Here is a 20403-nt window from a genome sequence, read left to right on the forward strand (position 1 = left end):
TACGCTTTGGGAATCCAAGCAACAGATATTCTGTCTCTTACATATGTACCTCCCTGTGTGTAGTAACGTGGTGGTGTGTTGGTATTAACATGTTTAATGATTTCTCATTTTCAGGGCCCCTGCCACGTCCTGAGATTCAAGGGAATTACATTCTTGCTGGTTCTCCTGCTGAGATCATCTGCGAGGTGCCGGTGGGCGATGTGGACTCCATTGAGTGGAAAAAAGATGACGGCCCCCTTCCTCCTGACGCGTGCTACCAGATCAAGAACCACAGCGTGCTGTACATCTCAAAACTGGACCCCTCCCACTGCACATACTACACCTGCAATATCAGCAATCGCTTCTACTGGAACGAGTCCTCCTATAACCTCACCTTTGAAGGTACGGAACATGACACCTGAATGGAGTATATATGATGGTCTGATCCAAGGTCAGGGCCATTACTGTGCTGGGGTCTTCAGTAAACAAACTGCTGAACCCTGTACATAGAAACACAGGTAGCCTTGTAGTATTTCCAGGTCTTCTTTATTGGTTCCATGTCCAAGTAGCAACAACCATATCTCCAGCCAGCTCTGGTCAAGTACCAGCCCCACCAGGAGCGGCCTCCCTGCTGCTCAGCCCATCTCTGTCCACCATTCATCCACACAGGCACCCCGGCATTCCACGCATCAGTCACACCAACATTCCGTCACCATCTCTCACTCTGGCTGAGCAGCTTGGAGGACCTAGGCTAGTTTACATGTACATGTAATACTGAGGATACAACATCAACCTAAATAAATTGGGTAATGAAGTCCATGCTTCATCAGAGGCCATAAAATGCTGGCATTTCTGGAACCCATCTTCAGCACAAATGCAGGGCTTGACGGACACCAGGAACAGTACTATATGACTGACAGGTGGTCGTCAACGGGGCATCGGTTGTATGTGGCACTGGGCACAGCTCCTCTTTGCTCATCTTTAAAAAATGCATCCTTTAAATCTCCATTGAGGAGAAAGGTGGACGTAGAAGCTTGTAGAAGGAATGGCAGGATTGGAGTAATTTCAATCCAAAGAGGAAATCCCGAATCAGTGATACCGAGTGAGCTTTGGGTTCCCTCTGTCACCCAGGGCTCTTGCTAGTCCAAAAAGGCAAGGCATCCCAAGACCATCTGCTGCCTACAGGTAGTACTAACTTTATTGGGACAAATGTACATAAAGCATAATACACTAATATTTAATAAAAGCATAAATCAGGGTGTTACATAGAGCACTCAAAAACTACAGGTCCAGATTCCTGTCTGCTGTCCTTCCATTGCTGGCACAAAGTCGGCAATGTGCTGCATGGCGCTGGTGGTAGCGGCACGCAGACTTTGGCTACTAACTTGCCTCAGGAGGCCAGTCAGCTGGCTCTTGGAGTCTCTTGGCTTGACTGGGCTCTGGAGACCGCTCCCCTTGAGCAGAACATGGCAGACACAGTTCCTCTCTTCGCTAGCGACCAGGTGCAGTCTTTGATAGTGAGTCTCTCTTTGCTGCTCCCTTGTTGCTGCAGGGCAGTCATTATTCAGTCCCTCTTTTAGGTTGGTTGAGGTCTGGGTGCCAGCGATGCCTGCCCTCTTTATGCTTGGTGGAAGCCAATTGGATGAACGACAATTGCACTCCTATTTATACTGGATAATTCAAAATGTGTAAGTTCGTGGGTGCTAGTTGGAGAACCCTTCTGGGTGTGAGGGTGAATGAATCAATGAAACATGCGCTATCCCTCGTGAGGGAGCATCTCCAAGTTGCAATCCAAGAAGTGAAGTTTCAGAAAAATGTCTCAAAGCGTAATAATGAGGTTTTCATGCATTCTTTTAATTCTTTTCATATCTTGATACTATTGGTTTCATAGTATATATCCTTTTTTATGATTCTGTTGTCATTTCTGCCCAATGTATTTCGGGCTTAACCCTTCGTCAGGGGACTTTTTCTGAAAACATAAGTTTATAACATACAATCGGGTACCTGAACAAATCCCTCTGTTTTATCACTACAATTGGTCAATGATGTGCCAAAAAAGCATGGGAGAATTCCCCCATGGTAGGTTGCGGTTGGTATCTAATGGGCTACCAGGTTCCCTTCCACCTGGTGACCACTTCCCATGGAGTATGGCATCTGGCTATTCCAGGATGCACCACTCCGCCCACTCCTAAGATGTTGAGACCCCTCTCTCATTCTTCCGACCTCCCAAGCCCACTCCTATGGTGTGGCTACCTCAGAGTTACATACTTCAGGAACAATGTCTTTGGCAAGTGGTTCCCCTCTGTTCCCAATGCCTGTCTATCTACATCAACAATGGGCAGCCCTCCTCCTGGTACCCCACATCTGTTCTTCAAAGGTAGCTTCTCCTTGGAGGCCTGCCTCCTTTGGAGCAAACACCCAAGTTGCTTCCTGCTGGAGGAAGGTGATACCTCCCTGGCCATCAGTCCCTCTTTAACTCCCTTCCTTAGAGTCTCTGGCATGTCTCTCCACGGAGACGGAGAGCTGTCTCGTGGAGCAGGCTCCATGTGTGCCCGGGAAGGTACACGAGGTTGAAAGACAACAAGCTGGCAGCTTTTTAAATGCTGCAGTCCGCAACAAGATGTATTCTCGAGATACACCCAGTAAATATCAATCAATCAATAATTATATCGCTGGACCATAAGTCCGCATATGCCTGCTCTGGACTAGGACCTCATGGATGCCAAACATCTCTTGTATTCTTCTCTACAACCAACAATTGGACTGGAACATTATTTAATGGAACACGTAGCACATACTTCATATGGCAACTAGTAAACCTTTATTGGGCGCAACAAGGCAATTTGAAACAAGTGGCTTGCGAGAGACTAATTCCTTACTGACCTACAGCGTTTCACTTATGAAACGTTTTTCTTGTTAATTTTATCAGTCTTGAAAAAGTTCAGGAGGACGAAACACGTGTCTGCTGCTGTGCATGTGTTTATTGCTGGAATAAAAAAAGGACCTTGCATACAATCGTCTGTGGAACTTCAATCGATGTTTGTATTAGAAATTATTGCTGATCAAGGAGACTATTTTTTGGGAATAAGAGTAACAGCACATTGTGTGCTTTGTTGCATTGTTGGAGTTTTTTTGTATTTCTAATGATTTCTCCGATACATTGTGTTTTTATGTGTGTTTATTTGAAAAAAACAGATCCTCACTTCCACTACGGTTATTATCCAAACGCCCACAGTCCTCTCTGGGAATGTTAGATGTGTGTAAGGGCAGGAAGACATTCGTATTTCAGGTCAATAGTAAACATTCGTCCTTCATCATTCATTTGCGTTGCTCCGACTAAATGGCAAAAATAGGGCAGAGACGTCGGGTGTTCAGTCTCCCCCAAGGGATTTCATTATTGAGCCCAAAACCATCTGTTTCTAACTTATGTACCCATCTCTGTTCAAAAATGAGCAAAGCGCATGACAAGTCTCTGGGGCGTGCCCTTAGTTTTTCTAAGACATACCATTCCATTTTATCCTCTCCATCTTCTTTCTAAATGTAGTGTGCAGTAAGTTTTGTGGCATCCCTTTTACATCTAATAGTGCTTCAGTGCTTAGTCACCCGAGCCAGCACTTTCCTAGTCGTCATACCGATATACATGAGATTACATGGACATTTTATTAAACGCACAACATTTGTGGTGTTACACTTGGTCAGTTCTGCCAGTTCCCAGGGTGTCCTTAACCAGAAGACCCGCCTGTGTGGTCGGCGTCCCAGCCAATCACAGCGCTGCCATTGGCTGAGGGGATGGGAGGGGAAGGGAGGGGAGGAAGGCTGCCTGGGCTGCCTCCTGTGAGGAGCAGAGATAAGGCAGGACCGATCCAATTAAGGCAATTTCTTTTATTTAATTAACCCCCACCTCTCTCCCATTCCCTGCCCCCCTCACCTCCATTCTCCTCACTTCCCCAGTCCTCTCCCCCTCCTCTCCCTTCTCCTTCAATTGTTTGGCATGTACCCAGTCATTTGACATCTCCGAGCAGGGAGTCAATTGTGCCTTTAAAACCTGACTAAATACTGGGGCTTTCAGTATGCCCTTGTGGAGCATGACAGAATCTGAAACTGCGTCCGGCTAGTGGGAATCCGAAAAGATGACGGCTATCCGGGTGTATTGGTATACCAAAGCAAGCATTCTTCAAATCAATAACGGAGAAGAATTTTGCAGTTGGCGGAATCATTGTTAGTATAGTGGTTATGTCAGATACTACAGGATTTTGGGGAGCCACTACTTTATTGACCTCCCTCAGGTCAATCACAAAACGGTAAACATCGGGATCAGTATCAGAAGAATCAGTAGGGGTCTTTTTAAGTACAGGAAGAATGGGGCTGTTACACACATTCGATGCTGTCTCCTCCACCACTCCTGGCTGTATCAAATCCCGTATAATCTGTAATAAGGCCCTTTCTCCTGCCTGGTAAATCTTGTATTGGGGTGTCCGGGGCAACCTGGCATCATGGTTAACCTTTTTAGAGACAGGTGGAATCTTTAGCAATCCAACATCGGTATTACCTGTAGCCCATAACGTGCGTGGCACCTCATGGAACTCCGGGGGAAGAGGATCGTCTTTTGCAAGGCATTGTTCGGTCAAGTCAACTCGCGGACCCACAGTCATTTAAACACCATCTGGAGAACAATATATAGTCGCTTAATCTCTTTAACAAGTCCAGACCCATTAAATTTTCCCCACAATGTGACGTCAATAAGAACGGTGAATCAACTGTAAATGGACCAAATGTCAGTAAAAGGGGCTTGGAGATGGGGCTAACAACCGTTACACCTGAAAACCCTACCAAAATGTTATTCTGGCCAGACAGAGCTGCCCCCGGGACCAGGGAACAGGAAACCGAGCTATTCATAGCCCCTGTATCAGCTAAATATTTCTCAGTGGAACCTTTTATATCCGCAATAATATACGGTCCACGCTCGTCTACAGGCACCGTAGCTGGTCCCTTGCTTTGTCCCTTGCAGTCCTAGCCATGTGAGAGTCCCGTCACTTCATCCATATCATAGTCATCATGATAGTACTGTCGCCCCCCTCGCTCATCAAAATAGTTCACGCTCTGCATATTACCTCTTGCATTCTCTCGGCGCATGTCACCTCGCCCTCCTCCTCGGCCCCTACTCCCAAAATTTCTACCGCCTTGCCGCCATTCCACACATTCATTCCACCAGTGTCCCTCCCTTTTAAAGTACACACACTGGTTCAGCCCCACAGGCGCACTAGAGACACCATCCCTAGTGGATCCAAAACCCCGTCGGCCTGGGTCTGAACCACCTGCTGCAACAACACCTTGGTCTTCAAATCCTTTGTCTTATTCTCTACCTTTTCCTTGTCCTCGTTTTCTCTATGCTTATAATATTGAGCCATACTCAATATTACTGATGGGGAGGACATTGTCCAAGTACTTATTGCAGCTTGCAATTGAGCCTCAAACTCAGGAAGTAAATTATTGACAAACCTGTTTACAAATAGTCGAGTCCCCCCCCCCCTTTCCAGGGCCAGTTCCTGGCCGCAGAAGTCCAGAAACACTTCCTCAAACCTGGTGAAGAAATCTGACACACTCTCGTCCTTTTTCTGGCGGCATGCAGTCAACTTATCCCAATCCACTTTCTTTGGTGGGATAAGTGAGTGCATGTAAGTTATGATCAGTCCTGGCAGGTCCAGCAGCTCAGCTTTCAGATTCTCACAGGGATTGAGCTCCTTATCCTATGCTCTAATTTCTTCCCATGTTCCTCCTAACTCTAGCATATGGTCCTGGGTATGAACCTGTTGCATGTATCCACTGGTACCAATACACCAAAGAATAGTTCAGTGCCAGCTAATGTCATTGCAGTGGAGTTGGCCGCTTCGTTAGTTCCTTATAATATGCTGTAGGATTCTTCCTTTGGTCTGGTAAGCGGCTTTTCAGAGAGAGAACCTCCCTACTCTTCCAAGGAGTATAGATCCATTGCTCTCGGAACCAGGCATCAACACGCAGCCTAATCACAGTATTCGTATAGTCACACAATTCTGGTATTTCAAGATGGTAGAGGGGGTGAACATCTCTCATAGGGTTCTGGGTCCCTAATACTGGGGCCTTCTGACGTAATAGACCTCTATAACCCACCAAGGTGGTTACATTACTAAAAACTTCGTTTGGGGCCATATCCGTCATGTATATTGTCTCGCCTATCATAAATAATCTGCAGTGCCACTCCCCCAAAACACTGTTCCCACAATTTTATCAGACTAGTCGACGTGCTTAAGGGCACGCTGCTTTATAAAAGGATCATCATCTTTCATCACACTCCAAATATCCTCCACACTGTAAATAGGGTGTCAAGCCCACTGAGCTGCCTGATTTGCTACTATCTGCTTCTCCTCTGTTCCCATCGCTGAACGCATTAGTATTCTTTTCACGTGATCCGGCACAGCTGGCCAGTCGGCGTCTGAGAGTCCACATTCAGGGGTCTCGGTATGCATCAATGACTGGGGTGTAGTGCTTGCGGAGGATGAGACTGATGCAGAAACCGTCACTGTTGCATAAGTGTCCAAAACTAACGTTGTAAAGGGAGGGGGAACCATCATGACGGGCACGAGGGAAGGATCAGTAGAGAGAGAAATTGGTGCAGGAATAAGTGCTGCACCGGTTCCTTGGTGAGGAAGAGAAGTAGGTGCGATAGTGTCATGGGTGCCGGAGGGGGCAGCTCCCGTGACCGGGGAAGTGGGGACTGTAGGGTATATAAGCTGCGGTGCATATGGCGGCAGTGGGTGACAGTCTAGAAGTTCCTCGATTTAGTTCATCCCGCTCCTCCCTAGCAACATAGCTTTTATCAACCTGGAATCGAAACCTCCAGTCTTCACATTGTATACCTTTCTCCGCCTTCTCCCTATCATAGGCTACTGCCTTCTGTGTCTCTTTTCTCTTAATTCAAGAGAGTGTTTCCTGAGTCTCAAGATCCACAATCACATCAGCACTCGACATTAACTTCGTTCAAATTCAAAATAAAGGTGTTCTCATATTCTTCATGTGTTTGTTTTCATTTATTTTCCAAATGTATCGTTATTGGATCATCATAACTTTTATCATTTGCTTAATTCATTTCTTAATCAATCTGTATCATAATCAATTTGCCCAATGCATTTCGAGCTAACAGCTCTTCCTCAGGGGACTTTTCGTCTGAAAAAATATATCAAAAACATGTATAGGTACATTGCATCTTTTACTTCAACAACAATGTTTATATTCCGGTCCCCTTTTGCATGTCGATGCAACCTTATACCCCTTTACATAAAACCTCTAGCTTAGTGAGATCTATTCTGCATATCATGCATGGTGATATATATTCTATGTGATGTTTCTTACTAGTGTTCATCACCAACCGTTCACTCGAGTACTAACCTGGACAGTTCATATGTTTTTTTCTGTAGCCCCAAACTGTAACGAAAAAACGTAAGAACACTATCACCTTCGACTATAATATAATAGCGTGTGATTAAAATGGCTGAGTTGACTATTGTTCACAGCTTCCCCCTGTCTCTAGTTTCTTACCGTGCGTGTAAACTCCCGCGGCGTCTCTGTTTCCCTTCGTAGTTTGTGGCGTACGTTGCTCTATCCTAGTTTGTCTCTGTGTTATTTAGGTCCGATCACGTGGTGCAAGCATACCGTAAATACTGTGGACGGACTAGGTTCATAATGTGTTTTGAGCTCGCCGTGTAAGAGAAGTTAACGCGCAACTACTAGACAGTTCCTTCCTCACTATTCTGAATGTTATATGTGTGTATAACATATTAAAATTCGAGTCATGACGGCTTATTGCCACTAAACGGTTGCTGAAGTGTGAATGTTTTACATGTCAGCTATATGTACCATGGGGACACGGATCTGGTCTATCAACTTAATACTAAACCTATAAAACAATACTGTACAAATCATCAATAGTCATATGGAATCCATAACCTCTATTATTTCACGTTCTTGGATATTTCACATCTTACAACCACAGTTATTTACAGATAGCAACTTAATTCCATCCGTTCATTTAACCCTTTTGGGTATAAAGTACATAGGTAATTCATCCAAAATGTTTCCCTTCTCAATAAATGAGTGTTATTGTCTCTTCCTGGCTGGGCAATTACCATTTCCAATATGCAAAACCTTAATTGGGATGGATTGTGTTTTGCTTCATTAAAATGGACTGCCACGGTGGATTTCTGTTTTTTTAGCCTTATATTGCTTTTATGTTCAGTTCCCCACGTATGATAGTCCACAGGGACATCTCAACATGTATATGACGTTGCTACTGTCACATGTTCCCGATACTTTCAGTTTGATAGGAGTTCCTTTGGTAGGATAATTTATGACATTCCCTTTGATAATGGCTGTACAGTTACCACAATTATGACAGGGTAACGTTCCTTTGTGTTTGTCATGCTCTTCATATCTTGGTTTTTTTATTAGTTCCTTCAAATTTTTTGTTCTTTCATATGCGAATATGGGAGCTGTTGAAAATATTCCTTTAAACTCTTCTTCCTGTGTCAGTAGTGGCCAATTTTTGGTTATAGCTTTTTTGATAGCATTACTCCGTGTTGAAAATTTTGACACAAATACCATTCTTTGCTCATCCATTTTTGTTTTTGAAGATAGCAAATGTTGTCTTTGTAGTTTATCCGCTCTTGCCTCCGCTGCATTTAGGATGGATTGAGGATATCCTCTGTTTTTGAATTTTAGTAAAGTTTCATTTTTGTGTTTGTTGTATAGATCATCGGTGGATGCTATTCTTTTAATTCTTACAAGTTGTGAAAACGGAAGGTGTTTTTTCAGTGGTGGTTGGTGGAAGCTGTTATAATGCAGCAAATTGTTTCTGTCTGTACTTTTTGTGAATACACTTGTGACGATATTTCCTTCTTGATTAGATATTTCTACGTCCAAAAATGATATTTTTTCTTTACTCATAGTGAACGTGAATTGAATTCTATTGTTGATGTTGTTGAGTTGTTGTAATGCTTCCTCTAGATTTTCTGTTGTTCCCTTCCATAATACAAAAATGTCATCAATGTACCTTTTGTAAAGAATCAAATTTTCTTGCCATGTTTGTTGATTCAATATATGATCCAATTCAAACCTGTGCATGAACGTGTTGCGTATGTGGGTGCCGCGCAATTACCCATTGAGGTACCAGAGGATTGAACATAAAATTTGTCTTTCCACACGAAATAACTGTGAAATAAAGTGAAATGGATAAGTTCCATCAAAAATACTTTCAAATCATCACTCTTATCCTCGTTGATCAGAAAACTTTCAACTGCACTCATTCCCAAGTTATGCGGAATGGAAGTATATAGGGACTTTACGTCCACTGTTGCCATGATCATGTCTTTTGTGAAGTTATTCTTTTGTTCATCCAGAATGTTTAAAAAATGGGTAGTGTCCTTTATGTATGTTGATGGTTTGTGAACAATGTTCTGAAGATTTTTGTCAAAGCTCCCCACTGGCTCATGTATAGATCCCACAGTTAAAACAATTGGACGTAGAGGCGGTCTTGTGGCATGTTTGTGGATTTTGGGTGTCATGTATATGTAAGGTATGGAAGGATTAGATTTCAACAGATACTCTTTCTCTTTTTGTCCTATCACACCTTTGTCTACTGCATTTGCAATGATTTGAGTTAAAATTCTAGTGAACTCTTTTGTTGGGTCCAATTCCATGGTCATGTACGTGTCTTTGTCTTGTACATGGATGTTTACTTGTTCTTCGTAATATTCCGTGTCCATTATAATGAGTGCACCCCCTTTGTCTGCTTGCCTGATTGTTATTTGGTGATTATTTGCCAATTTCTATAATGTTTGTCTGTCTTTTTGCGTTAAATTGGTCTGTCTTGGTCTTGGTTTTTTGAAAATGTCTTCAATTTCATTTGTCACCACTTTTCCAAACGGGTCCAATATTTTGTGGGTCACTGGTGGAATGAATTTGCTTTTGGGTTTTAAGCCCATTAGGAAATTAACTCCTGGTTCCGTTATTGTGGAAGATTCAATGATATTAAAAAAAAAGTGACGTAATCTCAATGATCTCAAGAATTTGTATAGGCATACTTTGGTTTCCAGTATATTTGAATAATATGTGGGTACATATGAGGATCCTTTTTGTAAGGTTTGTATTTCATTGGTAGTCATGTTGTATTTGGATATGTTGATCACTAAGGTTTCTGACTTCTCGTGTGTTGTGCTACACTTTCTGTTGGTGTTCGTTTTTTTCCCCCTCCGGGTTCTGTTTGGAGTCCGGTACCCACCTCTAAAAAAGAGGACGATGCTGTTGAAATCAGATCCGTTTCTGTGCCCGATACAGATGGTGTCACTGTTTCCACCGTGTTTTGACTGTTTCCCTCCTGGGGCCGACCTCGGCCTTCTGTTGTCGAATGGGACCCTTCTTTGTTGTGATTCATCCGAGGAAGTTTCATGTTTCGATGTTGTTTTCTAACGCGACAGTTGCGCAAACGGAACGTTTACCGGTTCGCGGACCGAGTCGCGGCAACAAATTGAGCTAACGGGAAGCGACCCGGTTCGCGGACCGGGAGCGAAACAAAAAAAATAATTAAAAAAAATACATAAAAAAATTGTATTAAAAACATATAAAATATATTTTTCGATTTAAAGAAGAATACATTTTAAAGGTTTTGATATTTGCTATTAAAAAACCATTGAAATTCACTGAAAAAACCATAGGTTATAGACCATATATAGTTAGGAATTAGCATTTACAAAACCTTGGAAATTCACTGAAAAAACCATAGGTTAGAGACCATATATAGTTAGCTGGACATTTTATTGACATAAAACCAATGAAATTCCATATATAGTTAGTTGCACTAACTATATATCGCGCACCCACAATCCACTGCTGATGATGTCACATATTATATCATTCTTGACATGGTCAGTGACATCACTGGTGACATCACTGATGACATCACTTAATTAACGGATGCGAAAAAGTTATTGCACTGTGCAGGTGTTGTGCCTGCAAGTTAATATACTGCGCAGGTTTTCCAACCTCAAGTGTTTGTTCTGCGCAAGTGTTGCCCCGGCTAGTTATTACACTGTGCAGGAGTCATGCCTACTGTTTTTTTCATGGTACGGGTGTCGCTCCCGCTAGTCATTACACTGCGTAGGTCTCATGACCGCTTGTTTTTGCGCTTCAGAGGTGTCCCGTCCTCTGGTTTTTGCACTGCGCAGGTGTTGCACCCACTAATTATTGCACTGTCCCACTGTCGTACCAACTGGTTATTGAACTGCGCCGGTGTCGCACAAACTGGTTATTGTGCTGCGCTGGTGTTGCATCAACTGGTTATTGTGCTGCGCTGTTGTTGCACAAACTGGTTATTGTGCTGCGCTGGTGTCGCACAAACTGGTTATTGTGCTGCGCTGGTGTCGCACAAACTGGTTATTGTGCTGCACTGGTGTCACACCAACTGGTTATTGGGCTGCGCTGGTGTCGCATGAACTGGTTATTGTGCTGCCCAGGTGTTGTGTCCACTAGTTATTATACTGCACAGGTGTCGCACCCACTTGTAATTGCTTTGCGCACGTATCACACCTGCAGGTTATTGCGCTGTGCAGGTGTTGCACCTGTGGGTTATTGCACTGCACAGATGTCGCAGCTTCTGGTTATTGCGCTGAACAGATGTCACACCTGCTGGTTATTGCTCTGTGCAGGTGTTGTGCCCAATAGTTATTGCTCTGCTCAGGTGTCATATCTGCTAGTTATTACGCTGCACAAGTGTCATGTCCACTAGTTTTTGTGTTGTGAAGGTGTCGCACCTGCTGGTTATTGCGCTGTACAGGGGGCGCACCTGTGGGTAATTGCTCTGTGCAGGTGTCGCACCTGCTGGGTATTGCTCTGCGCAAGTGTCGCACCTGCTGGGTATTGCTATGCGCAGGTGTCGCACCTGCTGGGTATTGCTCTGCGCAGGTGTCGCACCTGCTGGGTATTGCTCTGCGCAGGTGTCAAACCTGCTGGTTATTGAGCTGAACAGGTGTCGCCCCTGCTGGTTATTGTGCTGTGCAGGGATCGCACCTGCTGGGTATTGCTCTGTGCAGGTGTTGTGCCCAATAGTTATTTCACTGCTCAGGTGTCATATCTGCTAGTTATTACACTGCACAAGTGTCATGTCCACTAGTTTTTGCGCTGTGAAGGTGTCGCACCTGCTGGTTATTGTGCTGTACAGGGGGCGCACCTGTGGGTAATTGCTCTGTGCAGGTGTCGCACCTGCTGGGTATTCCTCTGCGCAGGTGTCGCACCTGCTGGGTATTCCTCTGCGCAGGTGTCGCACCTGCTGGGTATTGCTCTGCGCAGGTGTCGCACCTGCTGGGTATTGCGCTGTGCAGGTGTCACACCTGCTGGTTATTAAGCTGCACAGGTGTCACACCTGCTGGTTATTGAGCTGAACAGGTGTCACACCTGCCGGTTATTGCTCTGTGCAGGTGTTGTGCCCAATAGTTATTGCTCTGCGCAGGTGTCATATCTGCTAGTTATTACGCTGCACAAGTGTCATTCCACTAGTTTTTGCGCTGTGAAGGTGTCGCACCTGCTGGTTATTGCGCTGTTCAGGGGTCGCACCTGTGGGTTATTGCTCTGTGCAGGTGTCGCACCTGCTGGGTATTGCTCTGCGCAGGTGTCGCACCTGCAGGTATCAAACCTGCTGGTTATTGCTCTGCGCAGGTGACGCACCAGCAGGTGTCAAACCTGCTGGCTATTGCTCTGCACAGGTGTCGCACCTGCTGGTTATTGCTCTGGGCAGGTGTCGCACCTGCTGGGTATTGCTCTGCGCAGGTGTCACACCTGCTGGGTATTGCTCTGCGCAGGTGTCGCACCTGCTGGGTATTGCTCTGCGCAGGTGTCACACCTGCTGGGTATTGCTCTGCGCAGGTGTCAAACCTGCTGGTTATTGAGCTGAACAGGTGTCGCACCTGCTGGTTATTGTGCTGTGCATGGATCGCACCTGCTGGTTATTGCTCTGTGCAGGTGTTGTGCCCAATAGTTATTGCTCTGCTCAGGTGTCATATCTGCTAGTTATTACGCTGCACAAGTGTCATGTCCACTAGTTTTTGCGCTGTGAAGGTGTCGCACCTGCTGGTTATTGCGATGTACAGGGGGCGCACCTGTGGGTAATTGCTCTGTGCAGGTGTCGCACCTGCAGGATATTGCTCTGCACAGGTGTTGCACCTGCTGGGTATTGCTCTGCGCAGGTGTCGCACCTGCTGGGTATTGCTCTGCGCAGGTGTCGCACCTGCTGGGTATTCCTCTGCGCAGGTGTTGCACCTGCTGGGTATTGCTCTGCGCAGGTGTTGCACCTGCTGGGTATTGCGCTGCGCAGGTGTCACACCTGCTGGTTATTGAGCTGAACAGGTGTCACACCTGCTGGTTATTGAGCTGAACATGTGTCACACCTGCTGGTTATTGCTCATTGCAGGTGTTGTGCCCAATAGTTATTGCTCTGCTCAGGTGTCATATCTGCTAGTTATTACGCTGCACAAGTGTCATGTCCACTAGTTTTTGCGCTGCGCAGGTGTCGCACCTGCTGGGTATTACGCTGAGCAGGGGGCGCACCTGTGGGTAATTGCTCTGTACAGGTGTCGCACCTGCTAGGTATTGCTCTGTGCAAGTGTCGCACCTGCTGGGTATTGCTATGCGCAGGTGTCGCACCTGCTGGGTATCCCTCTGCGCAGGTGTCGCACCTGCTGGGTATTGCTCTGCGCAGGTGTTGCACCTGCTGGGTTTTGCGCTGCGCAGGTGTCACACCTGCTGGTTATTGAGCTGCACAGGTGTCACACCTGCTGGTTATTGAGCTGAACAGGTGTCACACCTGCCGGTTATTGCTCTGTGCAGGTGTTGTGCCCAATAGTTATTGCTCTGCGCAGGTGTCATATCTGCTAGTTATTACGCTGCACAAGTGTCATGTCCACTAGTTTTTGCGCTGTGAAGGTGTCGCACCTGCTGGTTATTGCGCTGTTCAGGGGTCGCACCTGTGGGTTATTGCTCTGTGCAGGTGTCGCACCTGCTGGGTATTGCTCTGCGCAGGTGTCGCACCTGCAGGTATCAAACCTGCTGGTTATTGCTCTTCGCAGGTGACGCACCAGCAGGTGTCAAACCTGCTGGCTATTGTTCTGCGCAGGTGTCGCACCTGCTGGTTATTGCTCTGGGCAGGTGTCGCACCTGCTGGTTATTGCTCTGCGCAGGTGTCACACCTGCTGGGTATTGCTCTGCGCAGGTGTCGCACCTGCTGGGTATTGCTCTGCGCAGGTGTCAAACCTGCTGGTTATTGAGCTGAACAGGTGTCGCACCTGCTGGTTATTGTGCTGTGCAGGGATCGCACCTGCTGGTTATTGCTCAGTGCAGGTGTTGTGCCCAATAGTTATTGCTCTGCTCAGGTGTCATATCTGCTAGTTAGTACGCTGCACAAGTGTCATGTCCACTAGTTTTTGCGCTGTGAAGGTGTCGCACCTGCTGGTTATTGCGCTGTACAGGGGGCGCACCTGTGGGTAATTGCTCTGTGCAGGTGTCGCACCTGCAGGATATTGCTCTGCACAGGTGTTGCACCTGCTGGGTATTGCTCTGCGCAGGTGTCGCACCTGCTGGGTATTGCTCTGCACAGGTGTTGCACCTGCTGGGTATTGCTCTGCGCAGGTGTTGCACCTGCTGGGTATTGATCTGCGCAGGTGTCGTACCTGCTGGGTATTCCTCTGCGCAGGTGTTGCACCTGCTTGGTATTGCTCTGCGCAGGTGTCGCACCTGCTGGGTATTGCGCTGCGCAGGTGTCACACCTGCTGGTTATTGAGCTGAACATGTGTCACACCTGCTGGTTATTGCTCATTGCAGGTGTTGTGCCCAATAGTTATTTCTCTGCTCAGGTGTCATATCTGCTAGTTATTACGCTGCACAAGTGTCATGTCCACTAGTTTTTGCGCTGCGCAGGTGTCGCACCTGCTGGGTATTACGCTGAGCAGGTGTGATGCCTCATTCTGCAAATCATGCGCAGTGTGCTGCTCTGTGAGTGAGTGCCTGAGTCTTGACACTTTCTTCTTCTCCCCCCCTGCAGGTGCCCCCCCCGCTCTGCTCACTGCACGGCGCCTCTCAGTCGCTGCCCTGGTCGCCGCCCTCAGCTGCCTCCTGCTCCTCGTCATCCAGTTCTTTCAGCCAAAGGAGACAGTCTTAAGTAAGTTTTCTGTGCGTGAATATTACCTGTGGAGCGTTCTGTTCACAGTGCCAAGGTGGGGGGGTGCACAGAGGTAAACGCACTCTGTGGGTTGGTGCAGGCGAGGGTCGGACACCGAGGGGTGATTGCTACTGCAGGGTGCGCTGTGGGGCCCTATGACATGTATCTGGTATGTAGGCGCTTCATTCATTCATTATCCAGACCCCCTAGGATATAGCGGCATGGATTGGCAAATTTAGCGGCACAAAAATGAAAATTTAGCGGCACAAAAATGAAAATTTAGCGGCATTTAGCGGCATTTTATTTTGGTTTTTTTTCGACAACAAACACCGATATCTTAGTGTTTGAGTTATTTGCCAACATGGAGCTATGTACATTTTGTTTATTTACAATTCAGCCCATTTGTTTTGGTTAAAAGGCATGTTAATCTTGGCCATGTACGTTCAGTTCTTCTGAGTACTCCAAATCTAGACCAGTATTGTGCTGCTGGTTATAATGTAAAAACAATAATGCCCGGATCGATCAGTACAGTGCAACAAAGTTAAAAAACACAAATTTGCCCCCCCCCCCGGGGCACGCTGCGTGCCCCTGTGTGCAGCAGGCCCCCACAACAAAGTTAAAAACCTGGATTTGGGCCCCCGGGGGCCCGCCGCGTGCCCTGTGTGCGGCGGGCCCCCACAACAAAGTACAAAAATAGCATTTTGGGCCCCGGGGCCCGCCGCGTGCCCCGTGTGCGGTGGGCCCCCAGAGCAAAGGAAACAAAAGGATTTTTGGCCCCCGGGGGCCCGCCGCGTGCCCTGTGTGCGGCGGGCCTCCACAGCAAAAGGAAACAAAAGGATTTTTGGCCCCCGGGGGCCCGCCGAGTGCCCTGTGTGCGGCGGGCCCCCACAGCAAAGGAAACAAAAGGATTTTTGGCCCCCGGGGGCCCGCCGCGTGCCCTGTGTGCGGCGGGCCCCCACAACAAAGTACAAATATAGCATTTTGGGCCCCCGGGGCCCGCCGCGTGCCCCCACAACAAAGGAAACAAAAGGATTTTTGGTCCCCGGGGGCCCGCCGCGTGCCCTGTGTGCGGCGGGCCCCCACAACAAAGTACAAAAATAGCATTTTGGGCCCCCGGGGCCCGCCGCGTGCCCCCACAACAAAGGAAACAAAAGGATTTTTGGTCCCCGGGGGCCCGCCGCGTGCCCTGTGTGCGGCGGGCCCCCACAACAAAGTACAAAAATAGCATTTTGGGCCCCCGGGGCCCGCCGCGTGCCCCCACAACAAAGGAAACAAAATGATTTTTGGCCCCCGGGGGCCCGCCGCGTGCCCTGTGTGCGGCGGGCCCCCACAACAAAGTACAAAAATAGCATTTTGGGCCCCCGGGGCCCGCCGCGTGCCCCCACAACAAAGGAAACAAAAGGATTTTTGGTCCCCGGGGGCCCGCCGCGTGCCCTGTGTGCGGCGGGCCCCCACAGCAAAGGAAACAAAAGGAATTTTGGCCCCCGGGGGCCCGCCGCGTGCCCCGTGTGCGGCGGGCCCCCACAACAAAGTACAAAAATAGCATTTTGGGCCCCCGGGGCCCGCCGCGTGCCCAGTGTGCGGCGGGCCCCCACCGGACAGGAAAGAAAAGGGTTTTTGGCCCCCGGGGCCCGCCGCGTGCCCAGTGTGCGGCGGGCCCCCACCGGACAGGAAAGAAAAGGATTTTTGGCCCCCGGGGGCCCGCCGCGTGCCCCGTGTGCGTCGGGTCCCCACCAGAAAGTACGGCGTGAAGGATGTACCTGTTCTCTGTTCGCCGGCTGTCTCCTGCCTGCCGGGGTGCCGCTCCCACTTCCGTGTTCCTGGGGGCTGGAGAAGAGTCGTCGTATCTGGTCTCCTTCCTGCTCTCCGCTCTCCTCCTCTCGTCGCCCCTCGCCGCTGCTGGATGATTGGCGGCTCACACGGAAACGGCGGATTTCGCGGGCGTTTGTGCAAATATCGTGGCATTTGCACGGATCGGCCGATTTCGCGATTTTTTTGCAAATCATGAAATCGCGATAAGCTGGAGGGTCTGATTATCAGCATCTTTGTATTTATAAAGCTTGTGGGCCTCAATTATGAGAAATGACGCATCGCTGCGTGAAAGCAGCGATGCGTCACTTCTCAGTGCGCCCTCCTTGCGACATACCTGATGCATCATATTTAATGTATGACGCATCATGTCGCAAGGAGTTACAGATACGTCAGTATTTCTGATGTATCTGTATGGCGCAAAAGTGACGCATTGCTGGAGTGTGTCACTAAAGTGACGCAACTCTAGCAGTGCGTCCTTTCACTTGGGGCAAACCCCATGTGAAAGGGCCTGTGTCAGTCTTACGCCTGCTGTGAGGCAGGCGCAAGATTTTGACTCAATGGCGTCCTTGAAGTGACGCAGTGAAATCTCATAAATACCACTGCGTCACTTCTATGAGGCTTTTTGCAGGGGCACGACCCCCCTGCATACATTATACCTGACGCAGGTATAATATGGCGCAGGGGTTTACAAAGTGACGCATCTGCTTAGATGCGTCACTTTGTAAATAGTGCGCAACAGGAGGCATGTTTTCTGCCGCCGATGCGTCACAAAAAGTGACGCATCAGATGCGCAAAACTGACGCAAGGCTTCATAAATGAGGCCCCGTGTTCGCCTCTGGGGGGCGTCGTGGCTCTGAATACCAGGTGTGGCCAGGAGTCATTCTTTCATGATCAGTCCAGTGACTTGTGGGTCGACGCAGGAGCTATTTCACCGCCAGGCACTGAGTAACAGCATGGTGAGACTGGTGCAAAACATAGACACAGAATAAAGGAGGTCCCTGTATGGAGATCAGGCCAGTCGTGAACCTCTAAAGACCAACTCCATGGTGTTTTATGCTTTGGGAGTCTGCATGCATTTGTAATTGCTGTAGGCAATGTTTGTGGCATTATCTGGGAAATCAACAGTAAAAACCGCCCCAGCTGGCCATAAAACAGGCCCACAAACTGCTGGACAACCGTCCCAGGCACTGGCCTGAGTGTCACACCAGCCCGCCGGGCACTGCCCGATCCGACCGGCCCGACCCGGAGTGAAGGGGGCACCACAGCACCCCTTGGAGGTCTGACTCCCGATAGACGAGGACCAATAGAAGCCGAGGTTCACCTGTCAACCCATGGGTTTATTTATCGCAATTATTTCACTATAGCGCCTTCTAGACCCCACTTTTTCTCCATTATGCTCCATTATTTTCTTCCATGTTTATCCATAATTTTCTTCAATACATTATACTCATTCTTTTATGTGATTTTCCATACGAACAAAATGTTTCCGTGTCACAATTTATTTAAAAACCCAATGCATTTCGGGGAAGTCCCTTCGTCTGGGGTATCTAGAAAAAATAAATTGACATCAATTTGCTGAAACATATTTAAAATGATATACAGATTATGAGTAGAGTTAAACTTAACAACTCCATACTATTCCATCCTATTTGCAGTTACTTTGTAGCAAAACCCACATTGCAGCCTACACATTACGCATATTTACAGTCTGAACCTCCAGTGCTATTTTTGAGAACCAGAAACCTTTTATTTTTACACAAATGTAAGAGCCCAAAAAGGTGCACTCACACCCCCTTATTTTTAGCCACCAGCCGCCTGATTCATCAAGCTAAATTGCACTCGCAAAGGGCAAGATTCTCAGAATCTTGCCTTTTGCGAGTGCAATTTTTGCATTTGGGATTCATCATCCCAAATGCAAAATTCGCTATTTAAGAATTCGCACATTTGCGAAGAATTGAATTTAAGGAATCTCTATTTGAGATTCCTTAAATACAATTCATGAAGCATTTTAAAATTCCGAAAATGCAATTTTGGGACGCTATTTACCGAGAGGTCAGACCTCTCGGTAAATAGCAAAAACTTAGAAAAATGCTTTTAAAAGCATTTTTCTAAGTTGCATGTTGCACACACACATGGCCTTTGGACATGTGTGTGCGCAACACCTGTTTCAATTTGCATTTAAGGGGTGCTACAGGGTGTCCTTTGGACACCCCTGGCACCCTGTAAATCGCTATCTTATTTGCGATTAGCTAATTGCTAATCGCAAATAAGGAATACTCCCTTAGGAATGAATGGGCAGTTATTCCTTATTTGCGATTAGCAATTTGCTACTCGCAAATAAGGAATGTGTAGGAATCGCATTTATTTAGCAATTCCTACATGAATACCGTTTTGCGAGTCCTTAATAGCGATTCGCTATGAATCGCTATTAGGGGCTCGCAAAACGGCCCGTTGATGAATAAGGCTGTAAATACATTTACTAGCTGCTCTTTCGAAATGCTGCGACTCTACGCTTACCGTGACACGTGCACTTTACATTTCTGAAAACCTTCATTATCGCTTCTTATCAGTGTCATCACTCGGTTTATCGGTAATTTGCCCGCGTCTCTTTCGTTACTGGTGTTGGCTGTTATGCAACATTCACAGCCTTCTCTCACTTATGGTGCCATTGCCTCCCCCCATGTGATCTAAACTATGGACCTGGATTTGTCTTGTTAATAATGCGCCTCCCTATCAACTGCTTTTTACGTGGCCATGTCCTCACTAATGTACGCCGAATTTCCACTGTGGCTACATGACACTTGCTCCCCATACTCTTCTCGTCGTACTCAATATCCCAATCTACCCTGCAACCTTCCACTCCATTTGGTCAAATGATGGTGTGCATCTCACCACCCCTGTCTACGCTCTAACCATTGAGCCATACTTCTCCTTGTGCGACCTCACATCTAATAAACTTACCAACCCCCCTATGACCCTTGGGTTTCATTTGTCAAACCCTCAGCTCAACCCTGATAGCTGTTGCTCTGAGCAGCCAGGCTTACTAAGAAGTGGAAAGGATTTAAACAGGGCCAACACAATTGAGGAAGAAATACACGAGATACAAGAAAGGAGACACCAATTCATATTTTTCTATATTTTTAGGCACCACTCAGGGAAGAATCCACCGGAGGGTTCCTGAGATACAGAGTTTACAAGGTATAGCAAATCATGTTATTTAACTTAACCGTGAACAAGCACTGGCAAATTAAACAAACTAAAAGGTTTGGGCCAGTTGGAATGTGGCCACTGGAGTCACTTCAGGCGACCGAGTAGTAGGGAGCCAGTCGGTGGGACTAGCAAGGTCCTCAGTTACCTCAGACTGGTGTCTCTGTGGTACT

The 20403-nt window shown here is 47.2% G+C and overlaps 1 protein-coding gene across 1 annotated transcript in view; it reads left to right on the forward strand.

The window, feature by feature from the left end:
• Positions 1-20403, forward strand: part of LOC144784214 (uncharacterized) — a 241390-nt gene that overhangs the window by 103210 nt on the left and 117777 nt on the right. The window contains exons 4-5 of the mRNA XM_078662869.1: positions 115-381; positions 15095-15211. Of these exons, the coding sequence (XP_078518995.1) occupies positions 115-381; positions 15095-15211 (384 nt within the window). The remainder of the gene's footprint in view (positions 1-114; positions 382-15094; positions 15212-20403) is intronic.

Source organism: Lissotriton helveticus, chromosome 10 (genome assembly GCF_964261635.1).
Source record: "Lissotriton helveticus chromosome 10, aLisHel1.1, whole genome shotgun sequence".
NCBI classification, from domain to species: Eukaryota; Metazoa; Chordata; class Amphibia; order Caudata; family Salamandridae; genus Lissotriton; species Lissotriton helveticus.